General features: G+C 53.9%; 7 protein-coding genes across 7 annotated transcripts; 3 read left to right on the top strand and 4 right to left on the bottom strand.

The window, feature by feature from the left end:
- Nucleotides 1-138: 138 nt before the first annotated feature.
- CAOG_01708 (hypothetical protein) lies at nt 139-4,214 on the bottom strand (the record flags this gene model as incomplete). Its single annotated transcript, XM_004364519.2, has 6 exons — nt 139-387; nt 523-2,621; nt 2,715-2,809; nt 3,052-3,612; nt 3,812-3,895; nt 4,133-4,214. Coding segments are annotated over 6 exons (3,103 nt in total), but the record flags the coding sequence as incomplete, so codon positions are not given.
- A 239-nt stretch (nt 4,215-4,453) lies between these two features.
- On the top strand, nt 4,454-5,429 carry CAOG_01707 (hypothetical protein). The gene is made up of 3 exons (XM_004364518.2): nt 4,454-4,614; nt 4,710-4,884; nt 5,026-5,429. The coding sequence occupies exons 1-3, from the start codon at nt 4,462-4,464 to the stop codon at nt 5,289-5,291; spliced, it is 594 nt and encodes a 197-aa protein (XP_004364575.1). The 5' UTR covers nt 4,454-4,461; the 3' UTR covers nt 5,292-5,429.
- CAOG_08541 (isocitrate dehydrogenase) lies at nt 5,304-7,986 on the bottom strand. The gene is made up of 8 exons (XM_011271821.1): nt 7,871-7,986; nt 7,623-7,720; nt 7,064-7,229; nt 6,756-6,916; nt 6,284-6,561; nt 5,927-6,191; nt 5,630-5,820; nt 5,304-5,541 (listed from the first exon to the last, which is right to left on the bottom strand). The coding sequence occupies exons 1-8, from the start codon at nt 7,947-7,949 to the stop codon at nt 5,460-5,462; spliced, it is 1,320 nt and encodes a 439-aa protein (XP_011270123.1). The 5' UTR covers nt 7,950-7,986; the 3' UTR covers nt 5,304-5,459.
- A 323-nt stretch (nt 7,987-8,309) lies between these two features.
- Nucleotides 8,310-13,784, top strand: CAOG_01704 (hypothetical protein). Its single transcript, XM_004364515.2, has 6 exons — nt 8,310-8,347; nt 8,893-11,920; nt 12,056-12,541; nt 12,697-12,928; nt 13,025-13,109; nt 13,183-13,784. The coding sequence occupies exons 1-6, from the start codon at nt 8,325-8,327 to the stop codon at nt 13,637-13,639; spliced, it is 4,311 nt and encodes a 1,436-aa protein (XP_004364572.2). The 5' UTR covers nt 8,310-8,324; the 3' UTR covers nt 13,640-13,784.
- CAOG_01703 (DNA ligase III) lies at nt 13,675-15,934 on the bottom strand. The gene is made up of 4 exons (XM_004364514.2): nt 15,867-15,934; nt 15,397-15,614; nt 15,020-15,198; nt 13,675-14,901 (listed from the first exon to the last, which is right to left on the bottom strand). Exons 1-4 carry the CDS (start codon nt 15,909-15,911, stop codon nt 13,835-13,837), a joined length of 1,509 nt encoding a protein of 502 aa, XP_004364571.2. The 5' UTR covers nt 15,912-15,934; the 3' UTR covers nt 13,675-13,834.
- A 406-nt stretch (nt 15,935-16,340) lies between these two features.
- On the top strand, nt 16,341-18,167 carry CAOG_01702 (hypothetical protein). The gene has a single exon (XM_004364513.2). The coding sequence runs from the start codon at nt 16,369-16,371 to the stop codon at nt 17,986-17,988; it is 1,620 nt and encodes a 539-aa protein (XP_004364570.1). The 5' UTR covers nt 16,341-16,368; the 3' UTR covers nt 17,989-18,167.
- CAOG_01701 (hypothetical protein) lies at nt 18,110-19,210 on the bottom strand. The gene is made up of 4 exons (XM_004364512.2): nt 19,113-19,210; nt 18,907-18,985; nt 18,599-18,719; nt 18,110-18,507 (listed from the first exon to the last, which is right to left on the bottom strand). The coding sequence occupies exons 1-4, from the start codon at nt 19,160-19,162 to the stop codon at nt 18,158-18,160; spliced, it is 600 nt and encodes a 199-aa protein (XP_004364569.1). The 5' UTR covers nt 19,163-19,210; the 3' UTR covers nt 18,110-18,157.
- Between the last annotated feature and the right edge of the window lie 10 nt (nt 19,211-19,220).

The raw sequence follows: 19,220 nt of genomic DNA, 5'->3' as shown, positions 1-19,220 counted from the left end.
TCTTCCTCTTCACATGCAATCACCAATGCACAAAGACCATCAATGAATTCACAAACAGTACACATACACGCACACAGACACACACCCAAACACCGCAAACCCCTCCGTGCCCAGCACAGATGATTGGCATTGAAACATGCAAAAATCAAAAGAGAGAGAGAGAGAGAGAGAAAAAAAAAAGATTGGCGCAACGAAAAGGATACATCTACTTGTTGGGCTTCTTGCCACGCTTGTCTTCCATCGTCTTGATAAACTCGATTGCAATGGTGAACTGCGACCACCAATAAGAACCTTCACCCTTGGCGCGAGACTCGTAAAAGTAGCGAATGTACTGCATTGTCGAAAGCATCGAAGGCGGATTGACCTGAATGATGACATACACCAGCACTGCAAGCGCACGGGTGACAAGGAAGGATGAAGCCAAAGCGGTCAATGGACGCAAGCAAAGCGAGGTGAGTCAAAAGAAGACGAAAACAAAAACAAAAAAACACAGTCCGCCGAATGACGTCAACTGCCGCTTACCGGGGAAAAAGTCGTCCGCACCAGCGGGCTTGCCCGACATTTGAATCAAGTCGATGATTGTCTTGCAGCATTGAACAATGCAATTGAGCTTGTCACCAGGCGCCTTGAAGGCGTTAATGCGAAGCAGCTCTTTTTGAGCCGAAGGCCAAGGCGCCTCCGACTGATGCTGTCGCGGAATTTGCAGGCTTTCGTGATCCACCGTGACGTAGGGCGCCATGGAGGCGATGAAGGACGTAAACACCTTGTCGCGCTCGATATCGACAAGGCCGTTCGGCCAGAAGCCCCAAAAGTAAATCCTGCACATAAAGTGTTTTTCGGTGGCCGACTGCGCCTCCTCGAGCTCGGCTTCGGACATGCCTTCAAACAGCGGATCACCAGTGATGGCTTGCAGGGTCTCTCGAAGGTACAAGTTGACGAGAGCAGCCTTTTCGTCAATCATCTCAGTCATTTGGAAGCGGAGAACAAACTGCGCAATGTCGGGCTCGCGCTTCTCGAGGAACTTGCGAATCTTGACTGTCTTGAACTGCTCTGCGCACACGCTGCGATCCCGAGCCATCCGGTCCATTTGGCGCTTGAGCTGGTCTTGCGTCACGAGCAGCTGCTGCTTGTTCTCAACGAGGTAGGACACGTACTTGGAGCGAGTCTTGTAGTCGGTCTGCAGCAGCGAGATGAGCGCCTGGCAATTGTTGGTCGTGTGTTCTGCAGGGAGCCGTCGCAAGCAACGCAGCGTTTCTTGAATGTGCGAAGCGAGGGAGCGGTTGCTGAGGGCTTGGGCCTCCACCAGCTCGGCTTCGAAAATATCCAGCATGGTGCGTTGTCGCCACTGGTAGCTAAAGTCAATGCTGCAAAGCACAATGCGCAGCTTCTTGCGCTCATCCGCCAGCAGCAATTCTGCTTGCGGGGGCGATGCCACATTGGCGGCCGGCTGCTGGTGCAGGGCCATCACCTCGGACTCGGTCATCAGGGCCATTTCCGGGTTGCGATCGATCGATAGCACCAACACTTCCGACTCGACTTCTTCGCCATCCACCAGCACGGCCAGCGCGCTCGGGGACGGCAGGGACTCTTGCCCGCCCGAGGGACTCGGCACTTTGCTCGAGCCAGCAGCCGCGGACGACGACGATGGCGGCGGTGGAGGAGGCGTTGGCAGCCGTTTCAACAGGCGTTGTAGCTCTGTGGCTTCGGCCGCGTTCAAGTTCCACTTTGCGAACGGGTTGCTCTTGGCGGCAGCCGCAGCGCCCGTGGTTGCAGCGCCATCCTGCGCTAATAGCTGCTGCTGTTGCAAGGCCACTGCGTACGACTGAATAGCGTACAGCTCTTTCAACGTGAGCAAGGCTGTCTTCTTGCGGCCCTTGTGCGTGACAGAGTTTGGCACGTATTGCAGACAGTCTGCAATGTCTCCGACGTTGACAAGAGCATCGAAAAAGGTGCCAATCTGCACTTGTTGCAGGCGGTCGCGCAACGGAACCATGTACGACTCGCGTTGCTGCTGGGTGTGCGTCCCACGGGCAACTCCGTGCAAGACCTTGGCGATCAGCGTGAGGTTGCGACGAGCGGTTGTCGAGATGGGAGTGTTGACGATTCCAAACGGTTCTGGTGTCACGATCGCAGGATTGATAAAGCGCAGAAAGACGAGATCTCCCAACAAGGAGTACACATCGAGCTGCGTGAGCGGTTGCGCAGATTTAGTCGGGGCAGCGCGGGCAACGCGGGCGGCCTGCTTGCAAAACCATTTGATGCCGTATGGCATGCTGGCCAGTGTGCGCGTGCAAGAGTCAACAAAGAGCACACACAACTCGATGAGCTTGTCGTACACGACGTTCAGTGTGGCCTTCATCAGAGGCAAGGAAACGAGCTCGTCACTCGTCGGCACATGGTCGAGTTTCAGTCGACCCTCCACCTGCAGCAACGGGGAAACTTTGCCCTCTGCGACTTGGCGCTCGAGCAACTGCTCCAAGACGAGTTGCCTGTTGGCATCGGTCAGCGACAAGAACACTTTGACCGGCTCGATTTCCAAATCCAACGCGTCATCCGCGAGGACAGCCAGGATTGGCTCAGCCAAAGCCGCCATCAAGTAGAGTTTTCCACCAGCATACGATCTACAACAAGAGATTGTTTAACTGAGTCGGATGTACGAACCAAGGGAGCATGGGCAGTGCGCCAAAGCCAAAATTGTTTGGGTTGCGTCGTACCGAGCATAGAGGGTGAACATTTTCGTCAACGTTGAGTTGTGGCGCATGCAGGTGAGCTTGTTCTCACTCTTGGCGAGGTGGTCTTCGAGCACAGACTATGAACAGCGGGTCGGAGCCCAAAGTGGTCTTCGAGCACAGACTATGAACAGCGGGTCGGAGCCAAAAAGAGAGAGAGAGAGAGAGAGAGAGAGAGAGAGAGAGAGAGAGAGAGAGAGAGAGAGAGAGAGAGAGAGAGAGAGAGAGAGAGAGAGAAAGAGAGAGAGAGAGAGAGAGAGAGAGAGAGAAGCGTGAGTGGAGTGATGTGTGTACATTTGCAATGTGGTTTGGGCTAACTCACCTGCATAATGGTCAAAACCGACAGTTCTTGCTCCGGAAGGAAAAAGTTTCCATACAAGCCGAACAGAATGCCATGCAACATGCTTTCTGTATCGAGATTCCAGGTGGACGAGCTCGCGGAGGCAGCAGTCGGCGATGGCGCTGTTGTCGGAGAGCTGGCGCCCCCGGCAGGCGTGAATAGCATGGAGGTGCCTGTCGACGAAAGCGCACCTTGCGACGACTGGTTGATCAGCAAGCCGTTGACAGTGGAGGGCGACAGCGGAGTCGCCACTGCCGAAGAAGAAGGGGCAGGCGCAGTGCCAGACACGGTGGCAATGGTGCCCGACGAGGCCGACAGCATGAGCATGCCCGCAAGCAAGCGCGGGTGCTCCACAAGAAAGCGGACCATCTGCTCATAGTTGGAGCTGTGGGGGCCGACTTTGGAGTGCGCCATCACCAATTTGGCGCGTTCAAGAATGTCCTTGGTGCGCGAAAACGCGTCGAGAGACATGCGATTGTTTACAAGCAGCTCGAGGTAGCGTTGCAAGCGCTGTGTTGTCCACGAAAGTTGCAGGAGCTTTGACTATGGGAGAGAATGAGAGAGAGAGAGAGGGGGCGGGAGAGAGAGGAGAGATTGTGAGAGTGAGATTAGACACCAAAGAGCGAGGCCATCGCACAACCGAGAAGCAAAAAATGGTTGATGCAGGCATTTCATGCCATTTTGTCTCATGTATGTAGTCGATGCATCCGAGGTGAAGTCAAGTGAGCCAAGCCAGCCTTACGGTGGAGTCGTTAATGTCCACAAACAAATCTCGGATGGCTTGCTTTTCAGCCGTCACAAAGAGCTTTTCCTTCTTGAGCGCCGTCTGCCAAGCAAAAGAAACAAGCAAGAAAGAGCCAAAAGCAAAAACAGAAAAAAAAAGGGATGTTGAGTAAGGAACAAAGCGAGACGCGAGAGACTGACAGCAGGAGACAAAAAAAAAAAAAAAAATCAAAATCAAGAACAACACTGAAGCAGATGGCCATCGAAGAGCCAAAGCGAGGATGCAAGGAAGGGGGGGGACGAAGGGACAGGAGCAAAAGCTCATCACAAGCATCCGCACCTGCAGTCGCATGAACGGCTCGGCGGCAAAGGCAGACGCGGGCGACGACGACCCATCGGCCGACGATAAAGCAGCAGCCATCAATAAATCCAAAAATTAAAAAAAAAAAAAAAGAAAAAAAAAAAAAAAAAAAAAAAGGAGAACTGAGTTTTGATTTTTTTGAGATTTTTTTTGTTTTGCTGCAAATTGTGATGTTGAAGCTTTTTGATTTTGAAGCTGCCGCTCATGCTTTGGATTTGGAAATAGATGTCTCTTCTCACCATCTCTGTTGTGATTTGTTCAACAGTCGCACAAAAGGGCAAAAGGGGGGTCAGTCGTCGTTGCTTGGAATGGTGCGAAAGTCTGCTTCAAGTTTACTGCTGCTGGTCGGCTGCATTGCGCTGCTGGTCGCTCGACCGGCGTTCGCGCTGTCCAAGTGCGCAGTGGTCGCTCACTTGCACAACATTGGCACCTTCTCCGCAAAGGACATTGCAAAACTCACGGTAAACGTTGCATACGAGTGAGTGGGATCAATCGGTCGTCGAGAATCTGACTCACCTCAGACCCTCTCACCCCCCCCAATCCACCCCACACGCAGTGCATTGCACAACACGCATCTGGATTCGACCCGTCGCTGCAAGACCGATCGAAGGGCCCGCAGACGCGCTGGGGACTGTTCGGAATGGCCGAGTCCCAGTGGTGCAGCACTCAGTTTGGCGCATCCACCGGCAACAATGTTCGAGATGTCATACCCGTCGACACTCCTGGCAATCGTAAGGAAGACACAGAAACTGCAGTTGATGGTTTTTTTGTTTTGTGCGATGATGGCGGTTTTTGGTGTAGGAGAAAATTTGGGGGATGCTTCGCAATCCTCGCTGCTGAACGAACGAACGTGTCGTGATTGACTCGCACAGAGTGTCAAGTCGCCTGCAATGACTTGATGATTGCGTCGCAAAGCATCCGATGCGCGCGTATTGCGATTGGCAAGCAAGGTTTTAGCGCATTTCCCGAGTACGCGGCCAACAAGGCAGACTGTGACAATTACACGGTCGATGAGTGCTCCAAGACGCGCAAGCCGCACGCGGCACCACGGCAAGAGCAAGTATTTGTAGGCTCCCATCAGATGCCGCGTCAGGGAGACAAAGTTCAAATGCCATCTTCGGAACGCGATGAATTGTAGAGCACGAAGAAAGCACACAACCAATGAATGTATTTTCAAATTGTGGGGTTTTGATCTATTTCTGTGCAACACTGAACAAATGAAACAGTCACCACCAACAAAAAAGAGAAAGGAGATGATGAACTCGGTCCTTTCTGCACACAAAAGCAACGAACAATGGTTTTTTTTTTAGTGCTTGAAATGCTTGTCCATGCGCGTCTTGAGCTGGGCAAGGAAGTCTTCCGTCAGGAGGTACTGGTTGGGTTGAACACTGCAGCGGAAAACGGATGAGTTGGTTTGGATGGAAACCACATCAAAGTCATTTCCAGGAATCGCAGCACAATTCAAAACAAACTCACCTGTTCAATCCGTAAATGCAACCAGCCAAATCCTTGGTCATGGCACCCGCCTTGACCATTTCAACGCACTCGTTTTCGAGACGTTGAGCAAACCCGGCGAGAGCAGGGTTGTTGTCGAGCTTGGCGCGATGCTCGAGGCCGCGGGTCCAAGCAAAGATGGAAGCAATCGGGTTGGTGGAGGTGGGCTTGCCCTGAAGGGGGGGGGGGAAACCAAGCAAATTGCAGAATGTTAGAAACCCTCCCAGTATCGACGCCTCGCCATGAGACACGGGGTAGCAACATTTCTGCGCCCCTAACCTGCTGGTGCATGCGGAAGTGGCGCGTCACCGTGCCGTGAGCAGCCTCAGCTTCAATGGTCTTGCCGTCAGGGCAGACAAGCACCGAAGTCATCAGACCAAGGGAGCCGTAGCCTTGGGCAAGCGTGTCGGACTGCACATCGCCGTCGTAGTTCTTGGCAGCCCAGACGAACGCGCCATCCGACTTGAGGCAGAAAGCAACCATGTCATCAATCAGACGGTGCTCATACCAGATCTTGGCGGCGTCGAACTGCGCCTTGAACTCCCTAAGTTGGATGGCAGAGGTAGACAAGTGAGACGAGACGCCACAAAGAAGCAGCAACAGCAACAGCAACGGCTGGACTTTGTTTCCGGTTACTTTTGATAAATCTCCTCAAAAATGTCCTTGAAACGACCATCGTACTGCTTGAGGATGGTGTTCTTGGTGCTGAGGTAGAGCGGCCACTTCTTGTTGAGCGCAACTTGGAAGCACGAGCGCGCAAAGCCAGTGATGGACTCGTCAGTGTTGTACATGCCCATGGCAACACCAGGAGCCTTAAAGTCAAAGACGTGGTGCTTGGTGACCTTGCCGTTCGCCTCAGTGAAGACCATCTCGAGCTTGCCGGGCTGGTTGACGACGAAATCGGTCGCCTTGTACTGCGGTGGACCCAAAGCCAGGCACAACAAAATGAAACGAGAAAAATTAGACATGTTCGACCATGTTGGTGGTGATGGTGACGGTGATGGTGAGGGGTTGTGCGTTGAAGGGGTCACAGCAAAACGCGCACGCTTCCATCTTATCTCTCCGCGCCCCCCTTTTGCTTCCTCCCTTGCGTTCTCTCGGCTCTCACCTGGTCACCGAACGCGTGACGACCAATAATGATCGGCTTGGTCCAGCTCGGCACGAGGCGCGGGATGTTCGGGCAGATGATGGGCTCGCGGAAGACCGTGCCGCCGAGAATGTTGCGGATGGTGCCGTTGGGCGACTTCCACATCTTCTTGAGCTTGAACTCTACAGAGCAAGCAGACAGTCACAAGTCAATGGGCATTGCAAAATGATCGAGAGTGCGTCGTTTTTGGGGAACTTTTTGTCAGGTTTTCCATGTGGCTGAGTGGCAGTTGCATTGGGAGAGAATTGGCTTGGGCTTTCTTGGCTTGCCTTTGACACGGGCCTCGTCGGGAGTGATGGTGGCGCACTTGATGCCGACGTTGTGCTTGAGGATGGCGTTGGCGGCGTCGATCGTGACCTGATCGTTCGTCTGGTCGCGGTGGGGCAGGCCGAGGTCGTAGTACTCGATCGGGATGTCGAGGTAGGGCTTGATCAGCTGTAATGATGCAAAGAAGCAACGTTCAGTCCCCAACGCAACGCAAGCCAACCCAAGCCAACCCAAAAGCAAGTCATCCAACAAGCAACAATGCAGCACACAGCGAGGTCAGTGCACAATGATCAGCCAGCCAGCCAGTCAACCAGCTGGCCACAAACGAGCGAACAATTTCAATAGACCATGCGTTCACACTCAAAAACGCAACGCTCCACTCACTCACACTCACACACTCATACAGACTCACTCCACACTCATACGCACAAACCCGCTCTTGATTTCAAAATTCGTGATTACAAAAAAACAGTTCAAAATCATCCACAAAGCGCAAATTTTATGTGATTTTGATTGTAATTCATGGAGGGTTGGTCGTTTTTTTGCTCGCCGTTTGGTTACCTTCTCGCGGATGTTTTCCCAGATGACGCGGGTCATTTCGTCACCGTCAAGCTCGACGACAGGCTTGTCGACCTTGATGCGCTTGGCAGAGGCGGAATCTATAACGCCGGAACAGTCGGAAGTAAACAAAACATTTTCAAAATCAACAATCTTTCCATCAATGGCTTGGAATACGTGGGGTTTCAGCGATTGCGTAAAGCGCGGAGAGCGACGGAAGAGTGCATGGGAAGGTATGTGCAATGCGTTACAGGACATGGCGGGCGCCGCGGAGAGCGCGGGCAGCAGCGAAGGCAGCAGAGTGCGTGCAGACAAAGTGGCCGACAGCATTGAATTTGGATGGGAATGAATGAAATTTGAGAACTGCACGAATCCAAAATGGGAAGAATGGAAATTGGCTGGTCAAAATACTGAGACTCTCCAGAAGTCCAAGTGGTGAGGCAGTTGTGGGAATTATTGGATGGTGGATTGGTCAAGCAGCGACTCGCTGATGGATCGATGGCGACCTCAGACAACAGTTTTGCCAAAGCGGCCAATTCCTGGAAATTTGCTCGCTCATCTCGTGTGAATGGTTCGATTTGGTGTGAAATTTTACAGGTTGGATTGGACGGATTTGACTGTTTGGTCCTCTCGATCACAGTGATCACAAACGCAATAAAAAAATCTCAAAACTCAGTCTTTTTGTTTTCATCTTTTTTTTTTCCTATGGCGGACGTGTTTTTATTCAGGTTTGTCGCTACTAAACTTGCTAACAAATCGACCAACAACGCTACCAAAACGCAGAATTTGAAACTCCAACAAACCCCTTTCTTTGTTTGGCCAAATCGCCCGTCCCCACCTTGCAGCAGAGCGACCCCCCCCCGGCCGAACGACTAACTGAACGATAAACTGAATGACTAACTGAATGACTGAGTGACTGGTCTGAGTGACTGAGTGATGAGTCGAACCGCCACTATCTTCCAATGCGGTTTTTATATTTTTATTTATTTTTATTTATTTTTTATTTATTTTTTATTTATTTTTCAAACAGCCGAACGATTTGCTTCTTTTTTTGCATCTTTGTTGTCGCTGCCGTCACTCCAACAACAGTCACACTTCAGACAGAGAGACAGACACACTTCAGACAGACTGACTGAATGACTGACTGCGAGGTTGGAGAAGCCAGTCGGAAGCGATAAAACACAAAACTCACTCATAACAAACAACAACAACATCATCATCATCACCAAGCGATGGCACCGCTTCCTTCTAACTTGGATCTTGCTTGTTGTAGAGAGCTGGCGCAGGTCAACATCCTGTCGAATGTCGGCGGCGGACTGGTGTGGCAGCCCGCGTCGGACAGCCTGTGCTACATTGGCGTCATGGAAGAGCCAGCAACCGCAGCGACCGAAGCGTACCTGCGCCTGGTCGCGCAGGCCGATGGCGACAAGGTCATTGTCGACTGCAAGATTGCCGAGGACATGAGCATGAAGAAGGCGTCGGACTGCTTTGTCACCTGGCGCGATGCCAACGGCGCCACCGTCGGCTTCAACTTTGTCCAAGCCTCCCATGCTGACGCGCTGGGTACATTCTACCAGGACCTGAAGGACGGCAAGACCGTCTCGGCCATTCTTATTGCGCACGGACGCCAGCCGTCTGTCGCTCCGACCGCCGCGTCACTTCCCGAGCCACCGGTTGCTGCGACCGCTGCCGCTGCTACTGCCGCCGCTGCCGCTGCTCCTGCTGCTGCTCCTGCTGCTACTCCTACTACTTCTGCTCCTGCTGCCACCGCCAAAGTCCCACCGCCCACCGCGCCAAAGCGCGCGTCGGTCTTGGTGGAAACTCCGCCATCCGCGCAGACCAAACAGCCCCAGCCAGCGGCCGAGCCTGCCTCGTCGACTGGTCGCGGTGCCAAACCGTCCAACCTGACGCTCACCACGCCAGCACAGCACGCGGCGGCGGCGGGGGGTTCTGCCGCACCGTCTCCCAACCCCGACGCCGCCGCCACGCCCCTCGACCCGAACGCCGTCCTCAAGCTCGGCTTCCTGGAAGAGCGTCGCATGACCGCAGCCAAGGCTCAGGTGACTCCGTTGTTCAAGGGCTCGAAAAAGTTCTTGTGCATGCTTCGTGGCGCGCGCCTCTTGTGCTACAAGGTGGAGGAGAAGGACGCGCTCAACGAGACGACGCCGCCCAACCACATTCTGTTGCTCGACCACTGCGTTGTCAACCTCGATACCGTGGATGCTTCTCGCCGCGAGGCATCGTTCACCATCAGCACTGGCGATGGTCAGCTCTGCTCCTTTTCGTCCGAGTCGGTCAAGGAAATTAACGAGTGGATCAATGCCATTCACCTGGCTGCCGGTCTGCACTTGACGAAAGCCACCGATCGCATCCGCGCGGTCGAGACTCTGCGTACCTCCATCCACGACATCTCACAAAAGGTTGACGCTGAGGAAAAGCGTGGAAAGGGTCCCGAGTTTAACATTTCCTTCTACATGGACGATCTCACCAAGGAGGCCACCAACCAGCGCATCCGCATGAACGAGCGCATCATCGAGACGCTCTCGCTCGATCTGTACAGGCTTCGCTGCTACGAGGCAGCGTTCACGGCACAGCCCCTGCCCCTGCCTTCCACACTGCTCAATTCGATTTCCAAACCCACGCACCAGACGGTCATGCGCATTGCCGCAGTGACTCCGGTCTTGCTGCACGCCTACAACAGCGTCGAGAGTGGCCTGTACAACAATGTGGCTGCGGCCACCGCGGCCGCCGAGGCCGAGTACCAGCCGGGAGCGTCGTCGTCAAGCGGCAAGTCCTCCCTCCCCACGTCCCGCTCCATCCAGCGCATGTCGTCCTTCACCGCGCCAGCTGCGGCTCCCGCTGCCACACCCACCGGTCCTGGCACCATTACTCCGACCGCAACCTCTGCTGGAGGTGATGGCAAGTTTGTCAGCATCGGCTCGTCCAGCTCCATTGCCAAGCTCATTCGAGGTGAGATTCAACGATCCTCGAGCGTGGATCTTCCCTCCCCGACTTCGAGCGATCCCTCCATCGGCTCGCCCGTCCCCGCTCGCGTGTCTGGCGGTCTCGCGACGACGCAATCGGCCACGAGCTTCCTGGCCCCTGTCAACCCGAGTGACGAGACCTCGGCTGGCGAAGTAGCCCAAGGCAAACGAGCTCGCTCTCCTTCCCTTTCAAAGCCAGGGCCGAAGACCTCCGGCCAGACTTTCATCAAGGCCATTCTGTCGTTCGCCAAGGAGAAGACCACCCTGCCAATCTCGCCCGAAACCAAGGTGTTTGACTTTCTCGAGACCATCAGCAAGAAGCGCAAGATTGACAGCAACGACCTCTTCCTCAAGTACGTTGATGCCAAGGGTAAAGTCGTCGAGCCACCGCTTACGGCGCTCATCGTCTCGTTCAACACGATGGAAGTCGAAGTGTGCAAAAAGTACACTCGGTCGATCGAACTTGTCAAGGACGCCAAGGATTCGTTCGGCCTCTTTATCAAGATTGCCGATATCGGCCTGAAGGCCAAGGTGCCCACAATCTCGCGCCTGGCGCCTGGCGGCGCTGCCATTCGCTCGGAGCAGCTGTTTGCGAACGACGAGCTGTGGGAGGTCAACGGCATTGACGTTCGCACCAAGTCGCTGGACTTTATCATGGCGCTGATGAAGGATAACGCCAAGATTACTCTGCAAGTCCGCTCCAAGCAGCCGGTGGCCTCGACTGCTCCAGCGTCGGGCTCTGGGTCGAGTAGCAACCTGCTTGGCAACATTAGTGCTGCCAAGCGCATCGCCCTCACGGACGAGCAAATCAAGCAACTCGTCTTCCCGCCCCCCGTCACTCGCCAGCTTGACTTTGAGCAGCAGATGATCAAGGCGATGGTCATTCCCTCTGTCCCCGCAGCGTCAGCAACCATCAAGGTCGCCCTTGCGTCTTCCCAATCGGCCGCTGCGCCGCTGGCCTCGCTGGAGACGGACACGGACCCCGAGGTCGTTGTGGCAGCTTTGCAGCGCACGGTGAGCGAGCTCAGCCAGCTCATCACCCGCGTCGCCAACGCAGGCAAGAAGGCCAAGATGAGCAAGGCCGAGATGCGCGACAATGTCGTGATGGAGATTATCAACACGGAGCGCAAGTATCTCGCCGACCTCAACCAGATGATTGACATGTACCTCGAGCCCCTCAAGTCCGCCACGGTTCTGAGCGCACCCGAGATTTTCACCGTCGAGTGCAACACGTACAAGATCCGATCCTTCCACACCAAGTTCCTTGCCGACCTCGAGGCTTCCCTTGAGTTTGAGCGCCAAGAGCAGCTGTTTGAAGTATGTTGTGTTGTGTGTTTCGTTGGGGCGAGTGGCCCAACAGAGACTGGGAGCAGCTGCTATTCTGGTGGTGCGTCTGCTTCTTGTTGTTGGTTGTTTCTCATTTTTTTAAAACTGGTTTGTTTTCGAAAACAGGGCGAATCCCTCAAGCCATGCTACGGCGATGTCTTCCAGGATCATATGGAAGGGTTTAAACTGTATGCAGACTACTGCTCGAATCACCCGCGTGCTGCAGAGGTCCTGTCGGTCCTGCATGACGGAGACCAGAATCTGGCAGACTTTTTGGCCCAGTGCAATCCCAGCAATGAGCAGTCTCTGAAGCTGGATTCCTTCCTGATCAAGCCAATCCAGCGCATCCTCAAGTATCCGCTGCTCATGCGCGAGCTGCTCAAGTTCAGCAACATGGATGACGAGAACTCCAAACCCAGCGGCGACAACGGCAAGCCCGCTCCCAAGGAAGGCGAGGTTGTCAAGACCCCGCTTGCAGGCCCGGACCCACGCGCCCTGGCCCTGACCAAAGCCATGGCTGGCATGATTGAGGTTGCCAACATGATCAACGAGCGCAAGCGTCGCCAGGAGACGGTCGACCAAGCTACCCATCTGCGGGGTGACGAGTGGGATGTAAGTGGATGTTTTCCTTGTGCTTGGTTTCTGTTTGATGGTCGCCGAGGGGGGGGGGGTGACATGGGGACAAGACTAGCCGAATGAAAGGCTGTTCTGCTTTTCGTGTTTTTCGCTTTACTGCTTCCTCTCACTCGAGCATGGGATGATCCTAGGGTCCTGAAATCTCTGAACTGGGCGAGGTTTTGCACTGCGGCGAAATCATGCGCATCGATCCCAACGAGTCTACTACCAAGAAGAAGGACGTGGAGCTGTTCTTGTTCTCGAAAGCGGTGCTGTTTGCTCGCAACAAGAACAAGGGCAAGAAGGGCATGAAGCCTGCCTATCGCTACTTTGGCCAAGTGCCCATCAAGTCCATGCTGATTCGTTCGCTTCAGGACACTGAAGGTGAGGTTGAGCTGAGATTTGCGGTGGCTTTTAGCGCTCATTGTTCTTGTTTCTGTTTTTTTGTTTCTGTTTTTTTTGTGCAAATTGCTCTTTCAGAGGACCGCAACATTTGGGAGTTGGTGGATATGGGATCTCTCAAGCAAGGCAAGCCGTCTCGCACCAACTACCTGATGTACTCCAAGTAAGTGTCTGCGCTCCGAATGTCGAAACTAGCTACTTTGGACTGAACTCACCTCGTTTGCTCCATTTCGCAGATCTCCGGAAGACAAGAAGACGTGGATGCAGCTCATCAAGCAGGAAATCACAGCCAACATTCGTCTGGGCGAGAACAAGGAGTCGAGCACTCCGCCGATCGCAACTCCCTTGAATGTTCCGCTGAGTCACCAGCGCGGAGGTTCCGAGTCGTCTGAAACCGGATCGATCGGCTCAGCTGGCGGCGGCGCTCTCTCCTCCATGGTTTCAGCCAACGCCGCTGCTTGGATGGCAATGTCGGGTGGTGGCATGTCGGCGAGCGGTGCTGCTGCCACAGGCAATGCAGGCAGCAACGGCAGTCTGGACACGACTGGATCGACAGAGGGCGGCAATCAGATTCGGCGCTCGGATAGCTTCAACGAAGCCATGGACGATCGCCTTGTTGGAGCCAAGGCACCCAAGAAGGAGACGGCCGCGTCTGCGTTCGGAACGCTTCCTCGTCGGTTTTTGAAAAAGTGATTTCAGAGTGTGAACCCTGCGGTTGCCTCGTCTATGCTGATGTGTGTTTATTGTTGTTTTTGTTGTTGTTGTTGCCGTTGGTTGTGTGTGTGCGTGTGCCTGTATGCGAGCACGTTATCGGAAAAATGCACAACAACAACTTTGGTTTTTTTGGTTTGCATTTTCACATTTTTGATTTCAAGCCACAACACAATCTCAGTACTCGACCATGTTCTTGACAAACGTTTTCCGCGTCCATTGCTCGGTGATGCCTTGGATAAAATCTGGCCGAACCACCTTGCATCGCCCAACATTCCAGCAGTCCGTGTCTGCGATCTTTGATGACGAGGCAGATGCGGCCCCTTGCTGTTGTTGTGGGACGTCGTTGTCGATGCGCATGTACAGACCCTCCACATTTCCGTCGTGATACTGAGAGCGAGTGGTCATGAGCAGCGTCTTGATTTCGTCCTTGGACTTGAATGTGCGCTCGGCGACCAGTCGGACAATCGGGATGGTCGTGGCCTGAAGAAAGGCGTCTCGACGCCGCCGCGAGTAGAACTTTTGCTCCTTTACATCGAAAATGTCAAAAGCAATAAAGTAGGACGGCAAGCGGGTGTAGTGAATCGAGTGCATGGCGTACAGCCACTCGCCAAACAGGATGTGGCGGCCTGGCTCGAGAATTTCGCGCAACTCGGCCTCATGCGCCTGGATCCAAGTGTCCAGCGTGGCAAACTGCTTGTGCGTCGCTGAATTGACATAGTGCGCTCGATTCTGACAGAGCACGCCTCGCTCAGGGTCAATCGAAATGCCCAGGTTGGCTCCGTCCACCTTCTCCTCGAGAGCAATGATCGTTTTGCCATCAAAGAATCGCCGAGGCTCTTTCCCGTCCATGACCAAGTCATCGCGGGCAACCCCCGAGCCACCCGCATCAAACAAGTGGTACGTGCGGGGGAACTTGTGAAAGTTTTCCAGGGTCTGAGCGTGGGTTGCCTCTGAATTGGCGTCGTGTGAGCGGGCAGCCGACTTTCCTTTTCCAGTAGCTGGCACAGGCATGGCTTTGGCAGCAAGTTGTGATTCGGGCGCGCTGGATGCAGCAGAGGCAGCTGGCACGACGGCGTCGGAGCTCGCGTCGTCTCCGTTGTCATACTCGTCTGTCTCGCCGTCGTCGGATGTGCTACTGGCTTCAAGCTTGCTCAACGCGATTGGAGTTGCACCGAAACGAACGAGAAGAGCGTTCATGTCTTCCAAGCTACGAATGGTAACGATTTCGGCAAACCCTTCCGCTGTGCAGCAAATCCAACAACAAATTCGTGCAGGCCGGTACGACCAGTGAGCAAATCAATCGCAGGCATGTGTTCCGACCCGAGCGATTCAAACCCCAACATGTGTGAATACTGTTACCTTTGGCTGGAGGAATCAGCTTTTTCGCAAGCTCGTCCACAACTCGCTGCCCGCCGCCAAAACGAATCGTTGGATGGTCTTTCCGCAAACTAACGCGTTCCTTGCAAATTTGTGCCGGAATATCGAAAAACACGGCAGTCGCTGTCTTTGGTCGTTGAGCGATGTTCAGCCAAATTGCTCTGACAAGGCACAGAATGAGAGATTTGGTTGAGTGATGCAAACCAGTTGAAGTCGACGACGCACCACATAATCACTCATTCACATTGCTTCACATTGCTTGGAGATTGGAGATGAGCAGAGCGGAGGATTTTCTTTGCCCCCTTTTCCCCCTTTTGCCCTTTTTGCTCAAAACCAAATCTGAGACTGTGCGCACTCACCGCTCTTCGGGATCAACGCAAGCTCGGTCAAGCACCAGCCTCGCCGTGCTTCCTTGCTTGAGCAATGTTCGAACGACCAGTGCTTCGCAAGCATCGCGGGACTTGAGATCATCTTGGGACGCACGGACCCACCCGATCGTGTCCTGACCGGTGCACTGCTCGAGTTGCTGCGAGAAGGTTGACTTGCCGCTCCCAGGCAGTCCAACGCACATCAGCATCTACCAACATCGTAACATCATCATCGTCAGTATTCTTATGTTGGTCAAGTATCATATCTTTAGTGGAAAGGAGTGCAGGTTATTCAATGGATGATTCAAAGTGAGGTCATTGGTTAAGTTACGTAACGTTCTTCCCAATCCTACAATCCAAACGTCCCCCTTCGCTCTGCCATCGCTTTCGTTGGATTCGGATGCGCAAGTCGACATATTCAAGTCTCAACTTCTACAATATAGGGTTGGGTTTGTTCGTACTCGAGGAGATGCTTTCAGAGCTGTTTGGCGAGATTTTGCATCCATCGCGAACAAAATTTGAGTGAAGCAATAATAAAAAAGACTGAGACAGAGTAGCATTGAGTTTGGAAACAGATAAATGAAAAACTACAATACTGTAATATTAGCAGAGTACAGCACGTATCTGCTGTTCCAACAGAGCGCGTCCTTCCAATCTGAAACCTCCTCACCCCTACTCACTGACCCGAATCCCAGATCAACATGCGACTATAAGCGGTGCGATATCAACCCCGTCATACGAAATCACGTTCCAGACCCCAGCAAGTACTGTACCAAGAGTGCTTTTTCATTCAATCTTCCATTGAAACGTTCATTCACTCTCATCTCAGCTCTGAGCTTGTCTCCTTCTGAGCTGCTGCTGTTTTTTTTTTGTTCAAAGTAAGAAACATCTGTTATCAAAAGTCCCGAATCAGAAGAGAGAGCAGTGCAGATTTTGCGACAATAATTTCGACAGCAAGCCAAAATGGCGCAGATTGGCTCAGAATCGACGACTACGACTAGTACGACTAGTTCTACGACTATGATGACCGGGCCCGCAGCACCACCGCCGCCACCGCCAATGTTTGTCCCGCCATCCGGTCCTGGGATCAAGTACAAGCACGCGCCACTGCCGCCCAAGCCGCCGGTGCTGGACGAGGAGGCGCGGGCCAAGCTGGTTGTCGGCGGACGGGCTGATTCTGGCATGGTGCAAGTGAACAAGGCCGACCCGCAGTGGCTGAGCAAGACGATCGAGCACAGCAAGCAGGCCAAGGTGCGCAAGTGGGCCGCCGTCGAGACGGTCGCGTCGCAGGTCCCGCGGATTGACTTTGCTGATGCAACGCCGTTCGCATTGACGAGCCAATTCAGCCAGAATCGCACTTCGAACGCAACCGCGGAAAGTGACGTGTCCCTGCTCGAGGCCAAGCCAGTCCCCTGGAGCACTGCATCTGCACTGGGCCTGTCCCATGCAGGTGCCGGCGGCGTTTACTTTATCCAATTCCCGGACAAGAGCGTCGTCGTGGTCAAGGGTTCGCAAACCACCCCGCAAGAGTTTCTCGCCTTCCATCTCGCCGCACTGCTGGGTGCCGATGCCATCCGAGTGCCGTGGATGCGCGTTGTCGATCTGGGAAGTAACGAGCATGTGGCCATCCAGCAGGCCATTCGCAAATACCTCGATCCGGTTGCGCACGCAGGACTCGAAAAGTCGGCTTCGCGGCCGTTTCTCATTGTCATGGAGTTTGTGCCGGGCTCGTCGGTCGAGTCGATGACTGCTGCTGACATGAAGCGTCTGTTCCATGGCGACAATGTCCGTGTGACTGAGGTGAACACGACCGCGGTGATTACCGACGCGGGTGCGGCACCGCAGCCGATTGACCTGAGCAGTGGCAGTCCTAGTGGCAGCCCTCGCAGCAGCAGCAATAACATTAGCAGCAGCAACAGCAACAGCAACAGCCACAGCAGCAATAACACGAGTTCCAACGCGGCTCTGCCTGCTGACGCAGAAGATATTAGCCAGGTGACGACAGTGTCGGTCGATCAGCCTCTCAGCCCTCGTGGCAAAGAGCTGCTCGAGGCCCTCGGTCGCGTTGTCACGTTCGACATGTGGATTAATAACTGGGATCGCTTCCCGTGCGTTTGGGACAATGAAGGCAATCCCAACAATGTTCTTGTCGTTGATCACAGCGGTCCAGAAGCCGATCTCTGCGCCATCGACCAAATGGTGACTTGCCTTGATCCCCGAAATTTCGCCGCAGCACTCGATGCGTACAAGACGAACGTCCGGAACTTTCTGGTCGAGCTGCGGGGCTGGCGCAAGGGCGAGGTTAAACTCACCGACACGAATCTGGGCCGGCTGCGCTCGTCCATCGAGCTGTGCTGTGGCTACTCGCTCACCGAAGACGAGCTGTCCTTTGTGCGGCGCGGCATTCTCGACATGGCCGAAACCATCTCGACCGTGTCCGACCAGGAAATCCGCGCCAAAGTCAGCCACATCAAGACGTGCATTGCGGTCGACTGGGAGAATACCTGGAGCATTGCGTGCAACTCGATCAACGAAGACCACTTGCTTGGGCTGCGTGATGTGTTTGCCGAAGTTTGCTCTTGAACGCTCATGTCGGGAGGATCTCTCTCTCTCTCGTTGGGTAGCTGAAGTTTTTTTTTTTGCGTTGCCTTTCGTCGTTTTCATTCGCTTTCCATTTTGTGAATTCCAAAACCAAAAGACGGGGTGGTGCTGCACAATGTATGATGTTGTTCCATTACAAACAAAACGCAAATCACCCGCCCAACGCTTTGCTCATGAGAATAAAGTGGACAGGCCGCGTGATGCGCTCCACCTGCACGAACGGCGCTGTACCAACGAGCTGGAAGCCGAGGCGAGGGTAGAATTGCAGCAAATCGGTGCGAACATTGGCGGTGCGCAGCCCTAAATGGGTGCATCCCCACTGCTGGGCGACACTTTCAGCGACTCGAACCAAGTACGTTCCTAGACCTTGGCCTTGCAATGCTGGATCGACCGCCAGCGGGCCGAACTGGGCTGTCGTGTCAGGGTTTGTCTCGTCGGATTCAATGTGGATGCAGCCGACCACCCGCTGTGATTCTTGCTTGATCAATACGAGAAATGCTCCTGCGGCGATCAAAAATTCAGATTTGTAGGAAGAGTCTCTCGGCTTTTTTCTTCGTCTTTTGTTTGCTTGCCACTGATGAGTGCTTTGTACCTTTGTGACCGGGCGGCGGTTGGTTGCCAAAGTACATGTGCGACAGCGGCTCTTCGTCGTTGGTGAATCGCTCCGTGTGCTTGAATTTGAACTCGTCCGAGTCTCTCTCGACGCTATAAGCCTACTACAGCAAGGGAACAAAAATCAGTACAGCACGAAGCAGTTTGAGGGGGGGGGGAGGACAGGGACAGGGACAGTTTGGTTTGCGAGCGGTTTTTGTTGTTTGACTTTGGTCAGCTTCGCTTCGCCAACAAGCCACCCTCGAACGGCGCAATGCAAAAAGTCGAAAGTTGCTCATCACTACGCACACTGTTGACGACTGAGCGGACGGCCTGCAGGTCGCTGCGGATGGCGACGCGCACAGTAAACCCGTCACGAGTCGGCAATCTGTCCACAAGCAATGCGGGTTCAGTCAAAAGCGCTTTTTGTGATTGACATGGACAAAAGTCAACAAGAAAGAAGATGGTTTAAGTAGTACTACAAGAATAGAGCACTGTCGTTGTACTGTCATTACTTGGTAACGTCAACTGGAGTGCAGGTTGGCAACTGCTGCAGTTCCGACATTGTTTCGACCAACAAAAAAGCAAACCACGAAACAGAAAACAACAAAACCAAGAAAGAG

Source organism: Capsaspora owczarzaki (genome assembly GCF_000151315.2).
Source record: "Capsaspora owczarzaki ATCC 30864 unplaced genomic scaffold supercont2.2, whole genome shotgun sequence".
In the NCBI taxonomy this organism is placed as follows: Eukaryota; class Filasterea; order Ministeriida; family Capsasporidae; genus Capsaspora; species Capsaspora owczarzaki.
This window is presented reverse-complemented; position numbering and strand designations above follow the sequence as displayed.